The 24951-nt window shown below is 45.6% G+C and overlaps 1 protein-coding gene across 9 annotated transcripts in view; it reads left to right on the forward strand.

Annotated features, from left to right (window-relative positions):
• HECW1 (HECT, C2 and WW domain containing E3 ubiquitin protein ligase 1) overlaps positions 1–24951 on the forward strand; it is a 407022-nt gene that overhangs the window by 109724 nt on the left and 272347 nt on the right. For 3 of the 9 annotated variants that reach the window (XM_051852913.2, XM_051852914.2, XM_051852915.2), the window contains one exon: positions 18221–18278. The exons of 4 other annotated variants lie outside the window; for them this stretch is intronic. In XM_051852913.2, coding sequence (XP_051708873.1) covers positions 18252–18278 — 27 coding nt within the window. In that variant the 5' untranslated portion in view covers positions 18221–18251. Of the gene's footprint in view, positions 1–15731; positions 15879–18220; positions 18279–18791; positions 23180–24951 lie in introns of those variants that run through there. 2 more of the 9 variants (XM_070059775.1, XM_051852919.2) reach the window with 2 other exon arrangements.

Below are 24951 nucleotides of genomic sequence, written 5' to 3' on the forward strand. Positions count from 1 at the left end.
ACCTGCTCTGGGAAAGGAGATGAGTGGGAGACCAGTTTGTTGTGCATGTTCCATTATGGCGCCCCTTGGCTTTAGAAATGGGCAAAGCTGGGCCAGACATTCTCAGGGTTCAGCCATGCAAACCAGGTCTGCTTGATGTCACAAAGGAAACCATGAGAAATTCACACTCATAGTCAGAATTTCTACTATTTCAGAGGGACCAGTTGAGTGTGGTATTAAGTGCCCAGTTACGGGAAACACTGTGGACTTGATGAATGTTAGAGAATCTTTCCTTAAAAATCTGGAAGTGTTTTTGGGTACTGTTGATAGTGTCACAGTACATTGCAATTTTGTTACTTTCCTAGGTTTCATATCTAATAGTAGGGTGGCTGTTAACGAAGGTTTAAGCAGTTTAGGTAGGCAACTTTGAGTCTTCAGTGCACATTTCACATGGGTTAGAAGAATGCACTAGAAGAAGACAATGGTGCTTGGTAATGCATTGAATGATTCGGGGGATTCTGATGCCGAGTTTCCAGGGTCATTTTGGGTCTTGATTTCTTAGGCCAAAGATGACACATGTTAACTGTTAATCTGAGAAGAAGCTTGAATGGAAGCCTATTTACCCTTCCTCACCCTAGTCATACCATAACTTATTTTAATTTCTGTATCTCTTGAAGTCCCTAATGCTGAGCCCTGCTTAGTAAGTGATTAATAAATATTTGCTGGGGCTGGCACTGTGGTGCAGCGGGTAAATGCCCTGGCCTGAAGCACTGGCATCCCATATGGGTGCTGGTTCCAGTCCCGGTTGCTCCACTTACAATCCAGCTCTCTGCTAAGGCCTGGGACAAGCAGTAGAAGCTGGCCCAAGTCCTTGGGCCCCTGCACCCATGTGGAAGACCTAGAAGAAGCTCCTGGCTTTGGATTGGCACAGCTCCAGCCATTGCAGCCATCTGGGGAGTGAACCATCAGATGGAAGACCCCTCTCTCTGTCTCTACCTCTCTCTGTAACTCTGTCTTTCAAATAAATAAAATAAATCTTTAAAAAAATAAATATTTGCTAAATGAAATGACCGAGGAATTAGCCTTTAATAGTTGAGTTGAATGAATTTTATCATCATCATAGATGACAATGTCAAATGACTTTTGCAGAGAAAATTAAGGGGTGTAGATCCTGGTTACTCAAAATGTGGTCCTTGGGACAGACCGTCCTTGCTTGGGAATTCAGTAGCAATGCTTAGTCTCAGTCCCCTCTCCCAGAAAGACCTACTGAATCAGAATCTGCGTTTTATCAATATCTCTGGGCCATTGGTAAACAAATTAAGATATAAGTAATTTCTCAACTCCCATGGCACAGTTATACTTTTAGAACAATTAGGTGATAATTTCCATGGGTGGAGCCTAGGCATCAAGCTCTCCAGAAAAACCACTGGAGTAGAATAAGGCAAGTCAGTGAATCTGCCTTGCCTAATTGGGATAATCTGCTTTGTTGCCCTGAAATAAGATGCAAAAAAAACTATGAACAGAATCACCTTCTTTTCCATCTGTGTCTTGTGCATCCTTCATAGATTCTGGAGTATTCTATGTTTAGAAGGTACTTTGTTTGCGTAAGCAGGATGACATTTGAGGTGCGTTTGGGTTCGGATCAGATGTTTGCAGAATGCTTACTTGGAAGAGGTGGTGGGAGGTCCTTGAGAAGCAGCGCAGTCTACAGCGCCTCTTTCTTGCGTCAGAGCTTCCAATCATATTTTCTCAGCTGCCACTGCTGAATGATAATCGGGAGAGACTGTTTCCCATCCACAGACAGCCAAGTTCAGTAGACAGCAGCTTGTAACCACAGATGTTTCAGTTAATGAAATTAATCAGGAAACGTATGTGTGAGACTTGTAGCCCTTTGTCTACCCACACCCATTGCTGCCACATGGGAGCCTGGGATTTCTTTGCAGGGTCTCTCTCCTTTCCCTGTGCTCTTGCTGTCCGGGGGTCTCAGGGCTCAGGCTTCTGCCTCCTTCCTCTCTTCTCTGCGCTCACTGGACCGGTGATCCTATCCAGTGTCATGACTTTTTTTTTTCTTTTTCTTTGACAGGCAGAGTTAAATAGAGAGAGACAGAGAGAAAGGTCTTCCTTCTATTGGTTCACCCCCTTAATGGCTGTTGCGGCCTGCGCGCAGCGCCGATTCGAAGCCAGGAGCCAGGTGCTTCCTCCTGGTTTCCCACATATGTGCAGGACCCAAGCACTTGGGCCATCCTCTACTGCACTCCTGGGCCACAGCAGAGAGCTGGACTGGAAGAGGAGCAACTGGGACAGAATTCTGCACCCCAACCAGGACTAGAACCCGGGGTGCCAGCGCTGCAGGCGGAGGATTAGCCTAGTGAGCTGTGGCGCTGGCCAAGTGTCATGACTTTCAATTTCACCTACCATTGAAGACACAATTATTTTTTCTCATGCCACAGCTCCCCCCTGAATGTTAATCTGTTTTTCTATCGCCATTTGATGTCTAACAAACATTTCAATCATAAAATGTCCAAAACCAAACTCTTCTCTCCCTAAAACCTATTCTGTCCCCTCCCCATCTCAGTAAGTGGAAACGTGTCTCTTTCCCAATTGCTCAAGTCAAGAAGTAGCATTATCCTTCTCCCTCTGATTCTGCATCCAACACAGAAGTAGCCTTTGCTTCCAGCTTCAAGGCATATCTAGAATCTGACAATGTCTCACCACCATCCTGGTCCAGATCACCACCGTCTCTCACAGCAATTATTGCAGAAGTGCTAATTTGTCCCCTGTATTTTCTCTTGGTCAGCTTCAATCTTTCCATAGGACAACACCTGGAGGTGGCCCATTGACATGTCTTGCCATTTCTCTGCTCGGATCCCTTTTTCAGTCTTTAGTAGCACGTCCATGATGCCTCCTGCTCTGTTCATAGCAAACTAATGGCCAGTGTCCTGTCTTATGTAAATACATTCTTTTGCTAGAAACAGTAAAATAACTCCCTGCCCATTTTAGAGATTATTTATCACTGACCTTGAAGTTCTGGCTAATAAAATAATACATGAAGTAAAAGCTAGGGAGATAGCTATTGTAAAATTGAGAATAAATGATCCTTATTTGGAGGTTTATGATTACATATTTGTAAAATATAAGAGTCATAACTAGTTATTTAAATTAATAAGAGTTTACAAAGTTAATCTTCAAATATAAAAATAATTTTAAAAGGATCCAATTTGCAAAGGTAATGAAAACTTAAAGTACTTTATTTTTTTAAAGATTATTATTATTCATTTGAAAGAGTTACACAGAGAGAGGAGAGGCAGAGAGAGAGAGGTCCTCCATCCAGTGGTTCACTCCCCAACTGGCCGCAATGGCCAGAGCTGCACCAACCCAAAGCCAGGAACCAGGAGCTTCTTCCCAGTCTCCCACACAGGTGCAGGGGCCCAGGGACTTGGGCCATCTTCTTACTGCTTTCCCAGGCCATAGCAGAGAGCTTGGTCGGAAGAGGAGCAGCCAGGACTAGAACCAGCACCCACATGGGATGCTGGTGCTTCAGGCCAGGGTGTTAACCCGCTGCACCACAGTGCCAGCCCCAAAATACTTAAATCATTAGGTTCAGAAAGCTTGTAAATAAAACCACAAAAGTTTACTAAGAAGCCTGTAAGATTTAAGTGAATCTAAACTTCTCACGTTCTTTCATAAGAAAAATTATCATAAAAATAAGTACTGTAAAGTTATATATGTAGGTTACAATATTATAAATATATTACAATATTATAAAATAATTGAAATTTTACTTAATAAAATTGGGGCCAGTGTTGTGGTGTAGCAGGTTAGGCCTCTATCTGCAATGCCAACCAGTTTGAGACTTGTCTGCCAATCCAGCTCCCTGCTAATGTGCCTGGGAAATCAGTGGAAGATGGTCCAAGTGCTTGGGCTCCTGCACCCATGTGGAAGACCTGAAAGAAGCTCCTGGCTTTGACCTGGCCCAGGCCCTGCTGTTGGTGGCCATTTGGGGAATGAAACAGCAGATGGAAGACTCTCTCTCTCTCTCTTTCTTCCCCTCCCTCTCTCCCTCTCTCTCCATGTGTGTATATCTCTCCTCCTCTGTCTGTAACTCTGCCTTTCAAGTAAATAAAAAATAAATATTTAAAGCAATTAATAAAATTGTTTTTAAATATTTTGAAAGAAGGAATAGCACAGAAAAGATACATTTCAAGAAGGCAAAAGAAGAGCAGTATTAGCACCACCATCTTTTAAAGCTACAGTGAGGAGTGAAATGTGATTCTGAATCCAGACAGAATAATAGATTCACAAAACTGCACAACTCTAGCACATGGAAAAATCTGAAATATGATAAGGGCTTACAGGTACCAGTAATGCAGTGTAAGTTATTCACATGCACCCGAAATAAATTACAAAATGATTTAAGGTGATATTTTCAAAATTGTGCTATGTAAGATATTTTATGCATACAGATATAATGAGTTGGCTTCAAAAAGTTCATGGAAAATGGTCTTAAAAGAAAATGTGCATTTTCAACAAACCTTTTTAGAATCTCCCATTTTTATCTCTATATAGGTAGGGGGGATGAGTTGGACTTTCTGGTTCCTTTTAATGTTTTAATATTAGAAAGATATCTTTGGCTACAGAAATTTGGAAATCTTCCATAAGTAGCTAACTACACAAAATTAAAAGACAAATAACACGCTGAGAAAATACTTGCAACAAGTATATTAGACAAAGCTTGGTTTTTTTTAGGAAGCACAGAGCACATTCAAAGGGTGATGCAAATATCTAAGAGAAGATAAAAAATGTGTAAAACTGGGAGATACAAAGAACAGTGAGGACACACAGTGCTGTCCTCAGCACTTGGGGGAGAAGGATCCTTATACAGATTGCTACTTGGGGTGAACTGGTAAAGCCTTCTTGTAAGGCCACTTGGAAATATCTGTCCCTGGCCTTTAACCCTAATACGTGTGTCAGGACATAATCTTTCCTGTGGAAGTAAAGAAAAATGCAGAAAATATTTTTTGCACATGAAAATATATCACCGTTACCCAATAGCAGAAATATAAACAATGTAAGTGTCCAAAACAGGAAGAAATAGGTATCCACTAAAATTTATTTATCAAAATATTTTAACGTTGGAAATGCTTATATTTTATTGAAAAATTGTGATATAAAGGTGTATATGTAAGACATCTTAAGTGTAAAGAAAAGGAAAAATGGTCAAGAGGAATCTACCAAATTGGTTAACAATAGTGAACACTGGACCTTGAGTGTCTCCTTTTGTTTACTGCGTTTCCTTGCTTTCAGATTTCCCACAGTAAGAATGAATGGCTTTTATAATTAAAAACAAAAAGTGCTATTTGAAACCAGATGTGAAGTGCCTACTATAACTAAAAGAGAAATTTAATCACTGTTCACTTCCTGGCAAATAGAATGTGTTTCCATTGTTGGCCTCTCGTCACCTTCCCTTACCGAAGTCTTTGCTTCCAGCTGACATCAAGTAGAAGCTCACTATTCAGAAAGGTGCTGTGTTAGTGTTCTCTAGCAGAACTGAATCAGTAGACGATGCATATGGGTCTATGAAGGAGGACTTCTTGGGGCAATTGTCTTATGCAGTTGGGGCAACTGAGAAGTCTCGGGGTTGATACCCTGGGCTGCTGGCACCATGCATCAGCACAGGTTCCCTGTGGAAGCTGAGGGTGTAACTCAGTTTGAAGCTGAAAGGCGGAGCACCCTGATGAGAGGCCTTGAGTCCAAAGGCCAGCAACTGATGTCTAAGGTTAGAGTTGATGTGGTCCCTCCGGATTGCCTGTTAACTGATGGTACCTACCCACACTGTAGCCAGATCTTCCCACATCAAGCACTCAGACTCCCATGCTAATCTCATTTGAAAATATCCCTTAGACACAACCAAAATACCACTTTTACAGATGTCCAGGTACTCCTCAGTCCAGTCAAGTGGATACCCAAACTGGCTGTCACAGATGCTTTACAATGTAGTGAAATCAGTGACTCTGATCATCAAATCTATTGCCAAGGAAAGTAGACCTTAAAAGATGACATTCAAAGTTGTTTTTAAAAAAAGGACCTAGGACCATCAAAAAAATTATGGATTCAGGTGAAAATAATAAACGAATACCAAGAGAATTAGATGAAGTTTATGGAGTGTGTTCATATTTCTCCATAAGAAACTTACAACTACAGAAGAAGAAATAGCAACTTCAAGTAGAGAAATCTGGCAGACTCCCCTAGCTGCCACTGTCAGCTGACATCCTCACTCCTGATGCCTGCATGACACTGAGGGCTCAGCTTGGCTTCTGTGGGGCATCTGTGGCTATCTGGGAAGTAAACCAGAGCATGGGATATGTCCCTCTCTCTCTGTCCCTCCTTTCTCTGCCACTTGGATTTTCACATAAAACACATAATGTTTTAAATAGATAAGATTATTTTAGTGCAAAAAAATTGAAATCCTGGCATAGTTTTTTTCATAAAACACATTTCCCATGAACTTTTTGTAGGTCCCAATATGTACAGAATTCAAAGTTTTTATGCAGCAAGATAAAACATCTTTTAGTTCCCCCTCTCCCTGAACTTTTAAAAGTATCTTCATGGGCTGGCGCTGTGGCTCACTAGGCTAATCCTCCGCCTTGCGGCGTCGGCACACCGGGTTCTAGTCCTGGTGGGGGCACCGGATTCTGTCCCGGTTGTCCCTCTTCCAGGCCAGCTCTCTGCTGTGGCCAAGGAGTGCAGTGGAGGATGGCCCAAGTGCTTGGACCCTGCACCCCATGGGAGTCCAGGATAAGTACCTGGCTCCAGCCATTGGATCAGCGCGGCGTGCCAGCCATGGCGGCCATTGGAGGGTGAACCAATGGCAAAGGAAGACCTTTCTCTCTGTCTCTCTCCCTGTCCACTCTTCCTGTCAAAAAAAAAAAAAAGTATCTTCATGTATGCGTGTATAAATTTGCATGCCTATATAAATTACATGTACCTTGTATATACTAAAAGTCAAAAGAAAGGAAAAACAGCCAAATATGAACATTTGGAGAATTTATGTGAAATGCATTAGTGAGTTTGTTGTAGAATCTCCAGGCCATAATAAACAGTGAAGAGGGGTGGATGACATCCCCTGGTAGGTCTTCCCCCTACTCCCTCCCCAGCTGTTAGGGTGTGAGACAACTCTTACTCTAGCATGCAAGTTTCTAAGCTTTGGGATAAAATCCAAAGAAAAGAAAAGAAATGGGAATTTCCTATTGAATCCATACCAGTAACACAGCACTGTAATTTCAGAGAGTAGTGCCACTTTGTCTTCTGTTGTTAGAGGATCCAGTCCTTGTGGACAACACTCAAGAAGACACCGAAAACATGCTCTGACATTATAATCTCTGGGAGTAATTAGATCTGGAAGTTGACAGTAACCAGAGAGAACTGGTCCTAAAGACAGACAGAGCTTGGAAATTTTGCTAAAAGAAGGAGATCAGCAAATGCAAAAAGAATAAGCAGAGGACTTGGTTGACTGGGATATTTCAAGGGACAGGAGAAAGATGCCTCTCAGCGCTACCTTCCAAGTCTATATTTGTGTCCAAATCCCTGCCCACTCATGGACATCAGACCTTGCCTTCAAAGTAAATGAGTTAGGGGACTGGCAAGTGCTGGTTGGCATAAAAGAGCAACGATGGGCCACCTTGCTCTGAGCAGCGGGATTTGATTCAGAGGAGGGGTAGAAATGGCGGCTAGGTACACAATGGTTGACATTTGATTTGTCCGTTAGGGTGTGAAATAAACACCCACAGCCATCGCCGTCTTACACAGACACAATTCTATTTCTCCTCATATCACACTTAAGCTGTGGGCAGCTGCAGCTCCCCTACATATTTTGGGTCTTGGATCAGATGTGCTGCATGTGTCTTCTTCCTTCTGAAGTGTTGGCCGAAAGCATAGCCTAATCTAGAACATGCTGTTTGCATGGGGAAGGGGATGGGTACAAGAGGGATAGAGCCTTCTATCACTTTTTGAAACTACTTGCTCAGAAATGAACATCACATTTAATTAGCCAAAGCATATTCTATACTACATGGCCAAGTCTAATGCCATGAGGTGGTGGGGAGTGTATCTTCTCCCCACAGGAAGCACGAGTAAGTCACACGCAGGGCAGTGGGCACAGGTATGTGAGCCTTTAAAGAGGAGAACAGGATGCTGGATGGGGCACTATAATGTGCTAGTGATAGTGAATGGCATTACCCTCACAGACTACTCTCTTTTTATTCAGGTTTTATGTGTATTTTATTTATTTATTCTGATAAAATAATGAAGCTGCTGAATCAGAACATATCAATGACTACAGCAATCTTATAATTTGCCCATACCCGGCTCCCATGGAATGAAGTGATGAGAGCCAGTTCAAGGGCTTGTGCCACAGGACAGGAACCCTGAAATTATGACTCTCAGAGCTTATATAGTAGGTATTGGGATATCTATCCCTCCTCCATCTGGAGAGGAGAGAGACCTTTATTCTGGAATGTAGAAAAGGTTGGAGAGAAGGCAAAAGGCTCCGTGGACTGAAAACCACCTTCTGAGAAGATGGATTCTTCCAGAAGTTTCCGTGTTTAAGGTGACCATTGATTGTCACTTAAACCAAGGGCATTTGCTCATGACACTGGACGTGTGGAAGTGTTCGCGGAGCATGATTTTCCTGCCTCCGTGACTGTCAATGTCCTGGTGGTTGTTCATTTCTAGAGACCCAGGTGTCCGAGTTGGGGAGAGGATTCCCCTCCGGCCCACAGTTCTCCCTTGGCTGGTGCATTGTGTTGAGGGTCAGAGTCTCACGCTTCCCCCCCAACCCAGCTGGTTGGCTTCACTTCCCAGAGCCTCCAGGCTGGTGTGGCAAGTGATGCCTGGAGACTCTTTATGTTTGTGTACACCTTCAACATGAAAACAATTGAGTTACCAAAGAAATCATAATTTGAGTATTACAATATTCATGCCTTATAGGCTTTCGATACTTACTATCAAGTGACATAACTTATTTAGTCCCTGGGACTTTTTAGAAGCTATGTGGAAAAGACGAGAGTTGGGTACTCAGTCACATATATCTGGGTCAGTATACACCTGTGGATTTGACTTTTTGAAGCTTACTTATTTGTTGGAGGGAGGGAGGGCGGGAGGGAGAGCGAATATGAATGAGAGAGAGAAAGGTCTTCCATCCTCTGTCTCAGTCCCCAAACACCTGCCACAGCTGGCACATGGCCCAGTCAAAGCCAGGCGCTCCATCTGGGTCATGTAGATGACAGGAACTCAAGTACGTGGGTCACCTCTGCCGCCTCACAGCTGCATTAGCAGGAAGCTGGATCAGAAGCAAAGGCAGGACTCAATCCTAGGTTTTCGAGTATGGGATGTGGGTGCCCCAATGCTTACCCCTGCCTGTGCATCTTAGTATCTTTAAAAATGTGCTACCGAAAAAGATGGTGGTGATATCCAGTTGTGAGTTTCACTGGTCAGTAGTGACAGATGTTACTGGTTGCCTCGCCCACAACCCAAAACAACTTCTATGAAAATGATTTTATGAAAGTCACTCGAGTGATGCCAACTGGCACTATTCTGGAGCCTAGGAGCTGGTATCAGTAAACCTGACTCCCCAACTGGTTTCCAGGAAAAAGTAAGACCTGAAGCTCAGAGGAGACCCCTCCCCCAAGCCTGCTTCTCCTGCCTCGGGTAGCTCCCGGCCTGCACCAAGCAGCCATCAAGCCTCCATATGCTTATTTGCATCGGGCCTTTTGAGTTCCCCCGAGTGCAGCAAAGCTGGAAGTGGATATAGAGATACAAGGGGAATGACAGAGGCTGTGGTACTCACAATAGAAAGGCAGACAGAGATAGGGAACCAGATTATAGTTTCTGGCACAGGAAAGACATGCTACTTCGTATCATCTAGAATCAAGCTTCACCCCAGGTAGTCAGATGAACTGCCGGTTAGGAGCAGCAAGCAGCAAGCTGCACATGATAAGGGATTGATAAGCAAGTGGTAGGCCAGCCAGTGACGTGCAATACAGCCCTGCTGGTGAAACTCTCTGCCCTCCGCAACGCCCCCCTGCCCCAGCACACACTGGTCCCACCCCATTCCCACCCCCTTCACATCTGGCCGAGATTCTCACAGTATTTCCCAACTTCCTCCTTTGCCTTCCCATCTTAAACCATAGCCCCGCAGGTGACAGCCAGATCATGCCACTTCCCTCCTCAGAGCTCTCCACTGACTCCCCACCACCGTGCACATCAGGTCCGATGAACGAGAGGCCAGACTTTGCTCCTCTGTGATCCACTCCACTCTCTGAGCTCTGGTCACCCTGGCCTCTTTGCCTTTTCTCAGGAATCCCAGATGCTGTTCTACCTCAGGACCTTTGCACTGGCTGTTCCCTTTGCCTGGAATGCTTTTTCCTGGGATATACATGGAAATCTCCTTTCCTTCCTTCAGGTCTTTTCTGAGTCTCCTTATCTTTGAAGCTTTCCCCAAAGACCCACGAATATCTCATGTCTACCGACATCTTCACATTTTATCTCTTTGTTGTTTCTTCTCAAAATTTTCCACTCTCCAACTTGCACATTTTACTTATTTATTGTGTAGATTGTTACTGCTGCCCCTCAGATGTGAGCTGCACATGCAGGGCTTGCACTAATACGTTGTCTCATCTGCAGTGCCTGGCATGTGGTTGACCCTCAACAAACATTTGTTGAATTATTTGAATGAATCATGTGAGGCCCTAGAACAAAACATGGGGATATTTTAAAAGATCATGAAAATTGGAATCAAATGTTTATTTTGGTGCAAAAGTTTGAAATCGATGCATATGACATGTCTTCAAAAAGTTTATAAAAGTTAATATTATAAAAACTATACAGGTATTTGAGGTTTGTTTGCTCCCAAATAAACTTAGTTTGTAATTCCATCTTCCCACAAATTTTCTGAAGCCTCCTTGTACATGTACAACAAATAAGAAGAAAAAAGGTCAGATTTTCTCATGATCTGGGGCCCAGGGCAGGCTTCCTCCACCTAACCTTGTTGATTCAAGTTAGCTAATAACTAACACACTGCACCAATCCTTTGCCAGAGCCATGGTCCTGAACCAAGTGTTGACTTCACTATGGATGCTTCTTGCCTCTGATAGAGACATCCAATAAAACCTCTGTAAGTTGAGCATATTGTAAACCAAAAAAGCCTTTAGTGTACATTGTAGGTTGGCAACACAGTACACTTAGGAGTGTCCGTTGTTTATCTTCGTAACCACACAACTGGGAAGGAACTGCAGTGCCTTGCTGTTGCCCGGCATCACAGGAGAGTAGGTGCTCACATCGATCGCCTGGGGAAAGATCAACATTCAAAGTCAGAGTTAGGCTGTTCCTGAATGCGTAGCACCTTTGCACCAACTGTAAAGTTGAATAATAGTAAGTTGCATGACGGTGAGTCAGAGATCACATGTAGACCCTAAGAAGCCCAGCCACAGCTGCCCTGAAAACACCTGGGGAGAGCCCTCACCTGGGACTGGGGGGGCCCCTTGCAAGGGAGTCCAGAGCTTGGCCCCTGGGAACCCAGCAGGAAGAGGCAGAGCTCATGCCAAATTCCTCACCTGGGATGAGCTCCACAGAATACACACCCCACTCAGAGGAGCACTGCAGGGGAAGGAGCTGTGCCTTATTGTAGAGGGGGCGCCGGTATGGTTCTGCCCTCCCTGCCTGAACCCCAGGTCAGGAGCTGTGTTTAACTCCTGGAGATGGACAAGAGGCTGACAAAGGATTCTGAAAGACAGAGGAAGGGAAGAGGGATCATTACTACAAAACAAGGCAGAATAAGAAAGGGAACTCTTAGCCCAAATCTATGATAACTTCAGAGAATATTTTGAATTCTTGAAAAAGAAAACAGACTACAAAACAGCAGGGGCTTTGTATGACCTACATGAAGAAAGCTATGAATATTAATTTAAAAAATCAAAACAGGAATTTAATAAGCAGAAAAACAGATTGTGTTTCTGGATGGAATAATTTAATGTGTAAAACTATCCCATATTCATTTGTTATTTATTCCCACTAAAAATACTCATGGGTATCTTTGTAAATTTTCTGTTTTTTATTTTCATTTGGAAGGCAAAGACACACACACACACACACACACACACAGATCTCCCACCCACTGGTTCACTCTCCAAATTTCTACAACAGCCAAGGCTGGGTTGGATTGAAGCTGGGAGCTGGGAATTCAGTTGAGGTCTCCAAATGGGTGGCAGAGACTCCATCACATGAACCATCATCCCGCATTTTAGGGTCTGAATTGGCAGGAAGCTAGAGTCAGGAGCTGGGGGTGTGCATTTAACTCAGGTACTCTGATGTGGAACAGAGGAATCCCAAGTGTCATCTTAACTAGGCCAAACATCACCCCTCACCCAACATTTATTGACCACCTCCCACATTGTGTTGGTCTTGTTTTACACATCTGATCTTATTTGAGGGATTAAGAATATTTGTACTGTGGTGACGTCTACTAGCAAGCACTGCTGCAGTTTCCTATGTGCCAGGAAGCATCCTAAGTGCGCAGTCCTAGACCTTGTGGGCATTTGGAAGGGAACCATTGAAAGATTCTCTCTCTCTCAAATAAATAAATAAAAACTAAATTTAAAAAACTGTTGGATACCTCTGGCTGAGCCTGGTATAAGACTATAAGCAAACCCCAACTCTCAAAAGATAACTGGTGACAGATTCTGAAAATAAAAGCAGAAATGTGATTCATCAGTCTTTTTCTTCCTTCTTTCCTTCCTTCCTTCCTCCCTCTCTCCCTCCTCCCCCTCCTTCACTTGGAGCATGAACACTACAGATGGGATTGTGTCTGTTTGCACACTCACGACAGGCAGTTAAGTGAGATACTCAAACCAGTGGAAGGCAGCCTCTAGCTGCTGAGGGCGGGGTGAAGCCCATATGCTCTTTGTAATTCTGCCTCATCCTATCAGTTATTGTACAGAGAAAATGTTTTGATGGTCTGCCACTGAAATCTGTTTTTAATGAAAATATCCTGGGATCAGCTATTATTCTTAGATGACAGCTTTGTTGTAGGGTTATCCAAGTATGGAGTTCTGTGAGGAGTGTTTCTAGTCACAGATGTGCTTCAAAGGGAACATGAAGGTTAGGGAAGAAGCACACAGCCACGGGCTAAGCAGCAATAAATTGCAGCCTGTGCAGGATGGAATTGTGGGGAGAGGCCTCACTCGTGGCTGTGACACTAGCCCCAGAGAGAGGACTGGCTGGGAGCTGCCCTCCACCCTCATCTATGAGATTTGGCCTCATTCTGACCTTGTGCTTCTTGACTCTGAGGTTAGTGCTATGGGGAGGAGGCCACACCCATAGGTGGTCGTATAGCTGGTGCTGCCTCATGGAGTTAGACCTGCCCTTCTTAAGGCCAAACTGACCATCTTGGAGCCAATCTTTCCTAAAACCAGGATGGTTCCCAAATGGGAAGTTCAGGGAACTTGGAAGCTTCAAAGTTAAGCCGTCTTTGTTTTCCCTCTGTGGATCATTGTTCCATCATGAAGACACCGCAAAACTAGAGACATACACACAGGGGTTCAAAATGTTCACAGACAGGTGGAATTAAAAAATAATGGGCATCTTCCATGAAGTTTCTGAAGCCCTTTCATATAAATAAATGAAAATTAAAAATACATGAATAAAATAAATATTTTTCAAAGAAAAGCTCATTGGCTGTGACACTAAGTCCATACTCTTCAAGTAAATCCTGACCTGTTTCTCAGAGACTTTTTAAATTTAAGGGGGGGGGTCTACTAAAGTAGAGGGGCTTTGAATTTGGAAGGCATCACAAGTCACTATTAGCGTGAAATGATGCTATTAAGTGCTGTGTCATGAAGAGATCTCTTCCCAGGAAAGTGAACTCAATGATAATAATGCCATTAGGTTATATGGTTGCAAATCTTCTGTCTCCTAAGATTTAAGTGAAATCAAGGTGTGGGTATGCAGGGAAATAGATTGAGGCAAAGCCATTCCGATCTGGAGTACCACCGATGGATTCACAGTCACAAAGCTCAAAGCTGGACTTTCAATCCAGGTAGCAAACTGTTCTTTCCAGCATCCTGTCTATGCTGGCTGTCAGCTGAGGAATTCTTTCTGTGACACAGATAGAAAGGAGATCTGATGAAACCATTTGCAACTGATAGAGTTTGTAGTTAATAGGTAGGGGGTACAGTTGGGTGGGAGGTAAAACTGCTAATGTTCTATAGCATGGCATAGTAGCTGGTGGCAACAGTTAATTAAATATTTCAAAATAGCTAGTAGAAAAGATTTGGGATGTTCCCAATACAAAGAAATGATAACTGTTAGAGATGATGGAATGCTACTTATCCTTATTTGATCATTATATATTGTATTATGTATTGAAGTATCTCACTAGATCCTATGAAATGTACCATTAGTATGTATCAGTTGAAAATGAAAACACATATTTAAAAGATCTTGGGCTCTCACAACATGAGTAGTTTTATTAAATTAGCAAGTGCAACTTTCTGATCTCTAAAGAGAAAGTTCTTCAAAATTTTATCCAAAGCATACACGTGGGCTGAGCTTTATTTGTCCTTCCAAAGGAGGTTACTGTGGTGGACTTGGAATTCTTACTTGGATAGATATGCCCTTGCAGAACATGTATCTGGTTGGTCCATCCATCAGCAAGTACGACTATTTATCAGATGGTGAGCACTGGGCTAGGGTTTGCTTGACAGGAAGAAGGGAATGCTGGAGTTTATTTGAAAGGCTGGGAAAACAAATAGAAATTTTATGTCATCTTTATTTGAAAAGGCAAGAGGAGGGGAGGTGAGGAAAGAAAGATAAAATGGTCTTTCTGCTGATTTACTCCCCAAATGCTTGCACAGCCAGGGCTGAGCCAGGCCAAAACCAGCAGCTCCATATGGGTCTCTCACATGGTGGCAGAGATCCAAGAACTTGAGCCATCACCTGCTACCTCCCAAGGTTTGCATTTGCAGGAAGCTGGATTGGAAGTGGAGAAGCTGGGACTCAGACCAGGCACTCTGTGAGCGGGTGTGGGCATCCTGAGCGGAGTCTAAGTGTTCTCTGCAGTCAGGTGACTCCCATGTGGCAGCAGTGGAGAGGTGCACTGACCTGGGATGCTGAAGGCAGGCAGAATCGGGCAGTAGAAGCACTAACCTGGTTGTTGAGTGAGGACAGGACGCTTGGTTCCCATCTGATTCCTTGCTTTCCTGGACTCCAGACCCTTTTTGTAGGAGAGTGAGAGTTGGTGTCTAGAACTGGATCCTTTTTAATTCCCATTCATCGTCTCTATAAAGTTCCCTCATTCCTTTGCAAGAATCAAGTTTCACAGTTAGTAAACTAGAAAAAGAGAAACAAAATAACAGTAAAGTGAAATACACTAGTATTTCCAGGGCTAAAAGCCTAGCAAATAATGCTAAATAGATAACAAGCTTTTTTTTTTCTCTCTTCTACTTTCCTAATGTCTGTTTAAACCAATAGTGTTTGAACCATGAGTTCCTCAGTACTTCATTGGTCCCTGGTCATTCACCCATTCATCACATTCTTAGGGGACATGGTCAACATGCCCTTGTACCAGGCTCCATGCTGAGTATGGAGGAGAACAGTCCCAGCCCCTAGAGAATCTGAGTCAACTTTGCCAGTTGCACACTGAAAGTTAATTATGTAAATATCTCACTAGACTTATTGTCTAAATGTCAAAATTACTGCAGGCTACTACAGCTGGGGCATTTGTCGTGTGCTGCAAGGGGCAGAGGAGGAGGAGAAGGCACTGTGGGAAGCCCATGTCTGGCAGAGGGGAGGAAGAAGGGAGTGCCTTAGGAGACTGCAAGATTCCAGAGGTGGCCAGAGCACCACAGGTAGGGAGGATGGAGGCAGCAATAAGTCCAGGGAGGGGTCAGAGCTGGACCTATCGTGTGTGTGTGTGTGTGTGTGTGTAGTAAGTCTCAAGCTGGTGTTTAGAGCTTTAGCCTAGAGGAAGTGTAAAGCCGCCAAAGCCAATGAGTGACCAGATCAGATTTCTTGTTTTCTTACACTTACTGATTTTGAAAGAGACAGGGAGGCAGGTAGGTAGTTACTTTTTTCTGGGGTGTGCATTAGCAGGTGGATTGCAGACATTCCCAAGCTGCCTCTTAACCGCTGTGTCAAACAACTGCCCCAAGATTTTTATTTGTCAACAAAGCATCTGCCCACTGTAGAGAATGCAGTGGGGCAAGGGTGGGCTTGGGGAGCTCAGTTAGGGTTGGCTGGGTTTGAATAGGAGTAAGTAGCTTGGGCCACTGTGGAGGAGGGAGAAACGGTGAGAGACAGATGAAGTCTAGTAGAATAAAGAGGTAGCAGCAAATGAACGCAGTGCTTAGATGTACAAAATGACGGCAGGAGAAAGAGGAGTCAGATTTTGAGGGAGTTCTAGGTGGGCAGAGGAACAACAGCTGAGTCTGAGCTTGGGGCAAGAGGGAATGGCTTGAGGACAAAGGTCCCGAGTTGTTGTCACCATGTTTGGAGTGATCCTGAGGTGCCCCTGTGGGTTTGGGTTTCTTATAAGCATGCTGAGCTGCTACAGACATTTGGGAATTCAGAGAGTACGGGCAGAATGCGGGCCCCTAATGTGAGTGTTTGAAGATCTGGGGTCCTCCAACCTGGAACAGGTGAACGCAGAGGAGCCTAGGGATGGGTCAGGGTTGGAGCAGCCTAAGAAGCAGTTGGGAAGCCACCGGCTGTGATAGGGAAAGGGCAGGGAAGGGAATGCTGGGCTGTGTACTGCAAGAGCATGTGGCAGGCAAACAGCAGCTCGGGGATGCTGTATTTCCCTTCCCTCCTGTTCCCATCTTCTCAGAGTGGAGAATATAATCCATGTGCCCTAAATGCAAACTTGCTACTCATTTCTTACTCAGTCTTGTGTGTTGGCAAAGCTCCAGATTTCACCAGGATGCTGATATCATAGAGTGTTTCTCTCCAGAATCAGGTTATATGGATGACTGTCATGGCAGCTTGAACTACAGAAGATGAAGTTGTGAAATCAGAGGAAAGACTCATGACCCAGATGCCACCCAGAGGAGGTCAAGAGGAGCCTGTTAGACAGCATCAGCAATTCTCATTTCCCTGGCATGTCTGTTCAAGTCCTCTCATGCTAATTTCTGACACAGTTGCCTTATACTAAAGTGTCAAAAACGCAACTAGTGATACCAAGCTGATCGCCTTTTGGGGGTTAAGAGACTGTGCTAGACAACACTCTTGTCCAGGCTCTACTAGACAAGAGGATGCTTTAAAAAGTTTTGGGAAAATGGAATAAAAATATCAGTTTACTTTGGTGTAGAATTATTTGAAATTCACGCGTGGTTTTCCTAGCATATCTCTCCATGGGCCTTTTGAACCCCCTTATATGTGTAAGGGGAGGGTGCTCCCTCCTGAAGAAATGCCTGAGTGGGTAAAGGTGACGACCTCCATTGCAATGTTTTCAGTAGTGCAACTGTAGATAAAGTTTTCCATTGTGGCTGAGGGATTTTATGAGCAGAGCACATCTGGAGAGACTTTCGAGTACTTTTCTCAAAGGGCCAGCAGCACAGAACTTCCTCCTCCCCACATCCCCACACTGAATCCTTCTGTGTTGAAAAGGAAATGTTTTTTCTCTAGGCCCATGATTCTTACTCCTAAAAGTTAAATTTGAGGGGCCGGCACTGTGGTGTGGTAGGTTAGGCTTCTGCCTGTAGCACAGGCATTCCCATGTGGGCTCTGGTTCATGTCCCAGCTGCTCCACTTCCAATCCAGCTCTCTGCTGTGGCCTGGGAAAGCAGTAGAAGATGGCCCAGGTGCTTGGGCCCCTCCACCAGTGTGGGAGACCTGGAAGAAGCTCCTGGCTCCTGGTTTTGGATCGGTCCAGCCTGGCTGCTGCAGTCGTTTGAGGAGTGAACCAGCGGATGGAAGACCTCTCTCTCTGTCTCTCCCTCTGTGTGGCTCTGCCTCTTAAATAAAGAAAAAAAATTTAAAAAGTTAAATTTTAAAATCCAAATTAAATTATGGCATGTAGTAGGTTGCTTGCTTCATCTTATCTGTTTTATTAAGATGAATATGATCCTTTTGTGCTTCCTCTAGGTCAGCTGTGTTGGTGAGGGTGGGGGGCACAATGTTCTTGGAGGGGTGATGTCACTGATACTGTTTTCTTGGGACACACACTAAGTTAACCTCGTTGGACTTTCCCCAGGAATTGATGCGTGTACACGTGGTGGGTCATTATGCTGCTGCACCTGTGTAGTGTGAAGGTCAGTGTGCTTTTCTGATTCTAAGAACCCATCCATGTCATTCCATTGGAAACCCACTCCACTCATAATGGAATGTGCTTCCGCCCAGAGCCCTCTGTGGTTGCCCAGCCCCGGAATTATCCCACCTGCGGCCCAGGCATTTGAGACCCATCACCTACCCCTCCCTCCACCTGCATCTTCCCAAGAGTTCGACTTTGCTGCATTTTGAGATGATGTTCTTTGCATGTCCAGTGCCTCTCGTGTGGTGTGAATGTACAGTTGTCACAAGTGAATTTGTACCTGGAAACGAATGATCTGTGATGATGCTTCCAAAACTGCGGCCCAGAACGCTGCTGGGCCGTGGGTAATTATGTTGCAGTTAATAGAGACACATGGAAATACGCCCCGGAGCAGGAGTGCTGACTCCCCACGCGGTCTCGGGTGTCTGCTGGGTCCTAGGGTGCTCTCTTACTTTTTTTCTGGATGCTTTCCTTGGAAGCCCTTGCCCCCAGCTCCCTTCAAGCTGTACCCCAGAGTCCCCTCCTTCCCGTGTTTGGTGGTTTGGCAACTTCGGTGCCAGCCCTGGTTTATAATAATCAGAGCGCACATTCACTGGGCACAACGTATCATGGTTTGTGCCGAATGCCTCTCCCGCGTGAGCGCCTCTCCTAAGAGGTAGGTATGACCAGTGAGGTAGCTGGAACACAGAGGGCTGTGGAACTGCTCCAAAGTCTCCCAGTAGGTAAGTGAGGAGCAGGAAGTCCAGCTGCATGTGGCCTGTCTGATCGGTATCCCCAACCGCAGGGCCTTTGTGCTAGTCTGCTAATACTCACCCGATCCTAACGTGAGGCTTTTGTTTAAAATAAGAGTCCCTATTTTCACAACACTTTGCATACCTACCTTGAGCATTTTCCACTAATCCTTGAAATAACGATGCCGGAGGGAGGAAGGGAAGCTTACACACACACACACACACACACACACACACACACAACCTCTCTGCCACAGGGTGCTGCTGCCCACTGACCGCGAGGGCAGCTTTCCTGATGAGGAAGTTTTGATCAGTGCACTTAGAGGAGGAGCGGATTCCGTACAGAGCTCAGGAAGCATGAAGTGTGCACGTGACCCTGTGCTGCCGAGTGTGCAGGGAGAGCCCAGCGCAGGCACGAAGGAGCCTCCTGCTCCGCGCCTCGTCAGAACTCCCCAGCGCCGGTCTTCTCTCAGTGCGCTCGGCCGCTCTACCCTCCAGCGTGCTCCAGCGGGGAAGGCTCAACTTGTGTAAAGAGAATGCGTCCCCCTAGGCGCTGTGCTCCCGCCTCTGCATCCCCTCCGACTTCCCTAGTGTCTCTTTGAGCCTAAAGCTATACCGAGAAGTCTTGTTAAAATACCAACTTGTTCCTTTTGAGTACACTTTACATTTGGGTAGATATCCTCCCTTTCCTTTCCAACACTGCTATCCCTGGGAGGTTAGGGCCTCTCAGTCCCCAGGGAGTGTCAGCTCATAAGAATTTTTAGACACAAGGTTTGCCTTGAAACAAAAGTCCTGGAGCCTGAAAGCACTGTTAAACCTGAACAAAGGTCACCACGGGACATTTTATTCAGAATCCAGAAAGCATGAAGAGTGATATTCTCTGTTGTTGCTGAAGTGAGTCGGCTCTCAACAGGTAGCGTGGGAGAGAGACTGGGAGCCCAGGTGATGCTCCCAAGGCCTTGGTTTGTGAAATGAGATCAAAGTCATGGTTCCTGAACAGCAGTGACACCAGGAACCTGGAAGGACAAGAGGCAGCTGTGATATTTCCAGTTTCTATGGAAGGCAAATGCCCCAGCCCTATGTGACCAGGGAGATTTATGACCCCGTAACTTTGGTGGTTTTGGTTAATTCTTCCAAAGTGAAAATGATCCCAAGATTTCCTGCATCTTCCTATAACATTTTCTAAGAAGATTGATCATGCTTCAAAAGGAGTCTATTGCATGACAAGCTAGACTTTTACAAATATCTGGAAGTGAACTCAGAGCATTTAATTGGACCACATAATGCATGTGCACTTTTCACTTCTGGAATGATCCTCAACAGGATGAATGCTAATCTCTAGAAGAGACTGAAACAAGGTGAAGTTCATGCTACAACCACTGGTGCATCTCAGACCACCAAAGGCAGCTTTACACACACACAGCCTGGGCATTCTTACAATGAAAAGTCTCCGGGGTGAGTCTCAAATGACAGCTAGTTGAGAAGCAATGGCTAAAACTGATGGGAGTTAAGTCTGTGGGAAAGAGAATGGAAAGGAATCTGTACTATGGATCTTTATGCTTCAAAGATAAGGATCCCAATATTCAAAGATGGTTTCTGGAAGACTGTCAAAGGTCTTTTATGGAAATGCAAGACAAAACAGAGGCTTACATGCTATAATGATTAACATCTCTATGTCTATTGGGTCTCCTGGGATGTAGAGACTGGTTATGTCATCAAAAGCTTGGTCCCTGTTCCTAGTGCCAAACTAAAATAATGAGGACAAGGTTTTGGGGTAAAGGAGAACATTTAATCTGTCAGTAGATAAGGGGGTAAGTAGACTCTGTTAAATGAGGGTATTTGGGGGATTTTTGAAGAGACTACAAGGAAGGGGGAGTCAGGAATGATGGGGGCAAAGGATGGAGGCAGGTGCATGGTGGTCTTCAGGCAGGCATCAAAGCTTGTACATTCCTTCTCTTTTTCATGTTCTGGTTGTCTGCAAGAGAAGTTGAGATAAGGAACAAGGCAATGTGCACCTTAGGACATGGGTGAGTGGGAAGCCAGCAGTCCACCCCTCATGCATCAAGGCACTCTGCTGATGTGACAGACACATGGACTCAGTCAGCCTGGGGGCCACTATCTTCTTGCCTAGGACCTGGAATTCCCCTGCCCAGACTTGGAATTATCCGAAACAGAACCCTCCACTTGAAATAATACTGGTCACCCACATGTTATCAATTGGAGAAGCAAATGATCCCATGAGTCCAGCGATTAGAATCTTATAGGGTCAGCTGTCCCACTCCCTCAGTTCAGTGAGCTAAGCTAAGGGAGAGCGGCTAGCAGACTGGTGCCTGATGGTATCCAGCATGTGCACATGAGGTGCTGTTTGGGGGCTCAGTTCCAGTTGTACAGGAGAGAAGTAAGACATGTGAAAGGAAGGAAGGAAGGAGGTCGAATCATGCAGGGGGCTGTAGTCCCATGGGCCTTCAGGAGCAAAGACTGCCTGTTCCAAGAACCTGTGTGTGGGGGGTGGCGAATGGCTGAGCCTGTGCATCCTGACCCAGTTCAGTCATCATCCGGGGCACCCTCAGAAGATCAAGAAGTGGACCTGAAATGGTTGGAGGCTGCATTCTGTCAGTGGACGGCTTCCTGGCAGCTGGGCAATGTGTTCTTCGTGGAGATCTAAGTAGCACGTGTGCATGTCTGCCACACTCTCCGATGACTAGAGAAAAGGAGTTCTGGGCTTTTCAGGGCTAGAGTGGGCAGACAATGCCACGGCATGGTTCTTCATGAACATTTACTGGCTTAGGCCAAGAGGCAACGGAAGAGGAATGGGAGAGGTGGCGAGAAAATCTTGGCTCGTTGGATGTTTTTCTGTGTCCGCGCATGTGCTAGGGAGGTAGTGGGACTTAGAGGAATGGGGCACTAAGATCTGAAGGATCGTAACATCTCATGTGCAAAGCAAAGCTCAGAGATTCGTGTGTTATCCGTGGTTGCTTAGAGACAACAGAGTTCCAGGGCCCCGCAGACTCCACTCGGCCTCCCGTCTGCTTGGGATCCCCTTTCCTGACACGGGACGTTTCTCATCAGTTCACCTTCCTTGGCCCCAAACTCTACACGATGAAGGAAATCCACAGCTCCATAACTTGTTTTCTTGCTTAAATCTTCCAAACCGAGACTCATTCCAAGGTTGTTGACCTCACCCGACCCCATCAAGTCCTAAGTCTAGACTTGTGCACGCTCTCTGTGCAGTGTGTTCACAGGTATGGACTGTCTGGCAGTTGAAGCCCACAGCAGACTTCCCTGAGCACTCACTGAATGTCTGCCTTGCTTTTGGGTCACAGTGTCATCCAGGCGTAAATGGACAAAGTCATCAGAAGCTTTTACACCAACCCCACAATCTTTACTCTTGACACCCATAGAAAATGAGTACATTAATTCTCAACACTTACTGCTCTGGGGCCTCAATTATAGGACTGATTGCTTCCGTGCTCCCCCACCGCCCTCATACTTCTCATGTTTCCAAGTCCTACGCCATCGTACAAGCATTGCATTGACTAGGAGAGACAGACCTTATATCTCCCTGCAGTGAAGCCACAGGCTCTTGACCCACTGACACAGGGGCCACCGTGGCTGCCCCTCCAGCTCTTCTCAGTCACTGCCTAGAACTCGGCTTTCCTGAGCTAGGGAGGTAAACAGTGTGGTCCGTCACTGCCCTGGCTGAGCTGAGTCATACCCTTGGCAGAAGCAAGGAATGACCACAAGGAGACCAGTCACCTCGAGTGAGTTCCTTTCGGGGGGCTGCTTGTCCTCTGCGGACAGGTGACCTTGCCTCCCTCTTTCCACCTCCCTCCAGAGCACAGATCACCTGGGGTGCCACGGCTGCTGCTGATGCCTGGGGTAACTCAGCCGCGGATATTTTCCCATCCCTAGGAAGCAGCGCTCTCAGCACAGAAATAAAACTGTCCTGCTGACTGGCTCACAGCCTGTCCCGATAGCTGTTCTGGAGCGTCATCCTGACGCAGCAGCCCAGAGGACCACGCCGTGCCGGCTGCCAGCCTTTCGTTAGCCATGCCCAGCAGGACCAGAGCCGCAAGCACAAATCAAGGCCATGGCCATTGAACAACTTCTGAGCCTGCTCTTTAAGAAGGCGCTCTTGTTTTGAATATATAATCTGTCCTGTTCCTTCAAAGTAAGTGCTTTTATAAAGGGCCTGGACTGTCTTTTAAACATATCTATCTTTTTCCTCACTTAAAGGGAAATGTATTTCTGTCTAGAAACTGAGACAGGTAGAGGAAGGAGACTTTTCTGCAGAATTCAAGGCTTGGTTTAAACTAGGGCATGCATGCTGCAAAGCTATTTTCTTCAGACAGCATGTGGCAAAAAACATGCGTGTGCAGCTAACTGTTTTGAGCTTTGTTTATTTTAAGTGCTGTTTTGTGACTGATTCTGTATCAGCAAAGGAGTTCCAGCTTTATTTGCAGCCATAGACATTTCTCGTGCTTGGGAGTGCTGGATTTAGAGCTCAAAATTGTCTTTTTCAGCAAGAACTACACGTCTCCAGGCATCGTTGCCCCCCTTCTCCCATGCTCATTTGCTTTGTGCAGGGTTCTTAGAGAACATAGTAGTGCTAATGTTCTACCCGATGTCAGCAGATACGGCCCTGGGGCTGTTTGCTCGGCTGTGCTTTCTTAATGCAGATTCTTGCTTTACATGGTTTCAAACAAAAAGTCAGTATTTTCATGCTCATAGCTGAATAGATACCATGGATGATTGTGTATTTGCTTTCACTTCTGCAGATGTTTTGGGGACAGTGTTTCTTCTCCTTAAAATTTTTGGATGGAGATTATCTTGTTTTCTTGGTTCGCTCTGACCCAAAGCAGCCGCGGGAGTGACTAGGAATTAGACGGAGTAACAGCCCTGTGACTCGACTCAACTCGGGGCATTTTAGATGGCTGCACGGACCTTTCATCATTCACTCACAACGTACCAGACACAGTCAAGGTGGACAGGGTACAGCTGTGTGCACGCAGGCCCCTGGTCTCATGGAGATTTCATTCCCATTTGTGGGGACTGGGGCCAGAAAATGAGAAAGAAGTCAGCATAGAGCACATCAGGAACTGGGAAGAAGTGCTAAGAAGAGAGGGGGGCGGGGTGGAGAAGAGAGCCAGGGACCCCCTGTGCGCCCCTGCTCTGCCTTCCACTCGCTTCAGGGCAATCAGTAAAAGTCCATGCACAGAAGTATAACCTGAAGGGTATCAGCTTGGCTCTCAGCAAGGCTGTATAAGGTTTGGTTGCCAGTAGTTTTTGTTTTAGATTTGATTTTATTGATAAATTTATTTAAACAATTTTATACATCTGGAATCTCAACCTTTCTTTAAAAAAAGTCACAAGGTCTTGCAAGCCTGGGCCCACAGTCGGCTTGGCCACAAAGGGCAGGAGCTGAGTGCGGGGGCTCTGTCCGGTCAGAGGGGAGTATCACCTCACAGTCGGCAATTCCCCTTTTGCTCAGTTTCCGGTCGGCCTCTCAAGGCAACCTCGGTCCCAGTCTTTCTGATGTCATTGGTTTCTTCTCCCGGGGCCTTCCTTGCCAGGGGGAGGGGGTGGCTTGTGGATGCTTTCTCCTCCAGCTTTGTCTTCTACAGAGGTGCGAGTCCCCATGAGGGCAGCAGAGAGCTGTGAAGGTGCAGAGCTCTCATAGTCCCAGGCTAAGTCACAGAGGCCATCTGGGCAAAGATTGAGCCCTGTCTGAGTGTAGGCCCAGCCTGCTTTCACATAGCCCAGCAGAACAGAGGACTCAGCATGGATTCACAAAATCTGGTTTATGTCCCCCTTATAGTCACGGTGAGAAGACCTGAGATACTCTCGGAGGCAGGGCTTCCTTACGCGCGAGCCCATTCTCTGGTTGTTCCATCTTTTCTCTCTTACAAGAATCCACCCACAACATGCTTCTCAGCTCTCTCC

Source organism: Oryctolagus cuniculus, chromosome 16 (assembly GCF_964237555.1).
Source record: "Oryctolagus cuniculus chromosome 16, mOryCun1.1, whole genome shotgun sequence".
Lineage (NCBI taxonomy): Eukaryota > Metazoa > Chordata > Mammalia > Lagomorpha > Leporidae > Oryctolagus > Oryctolagus cuniculus.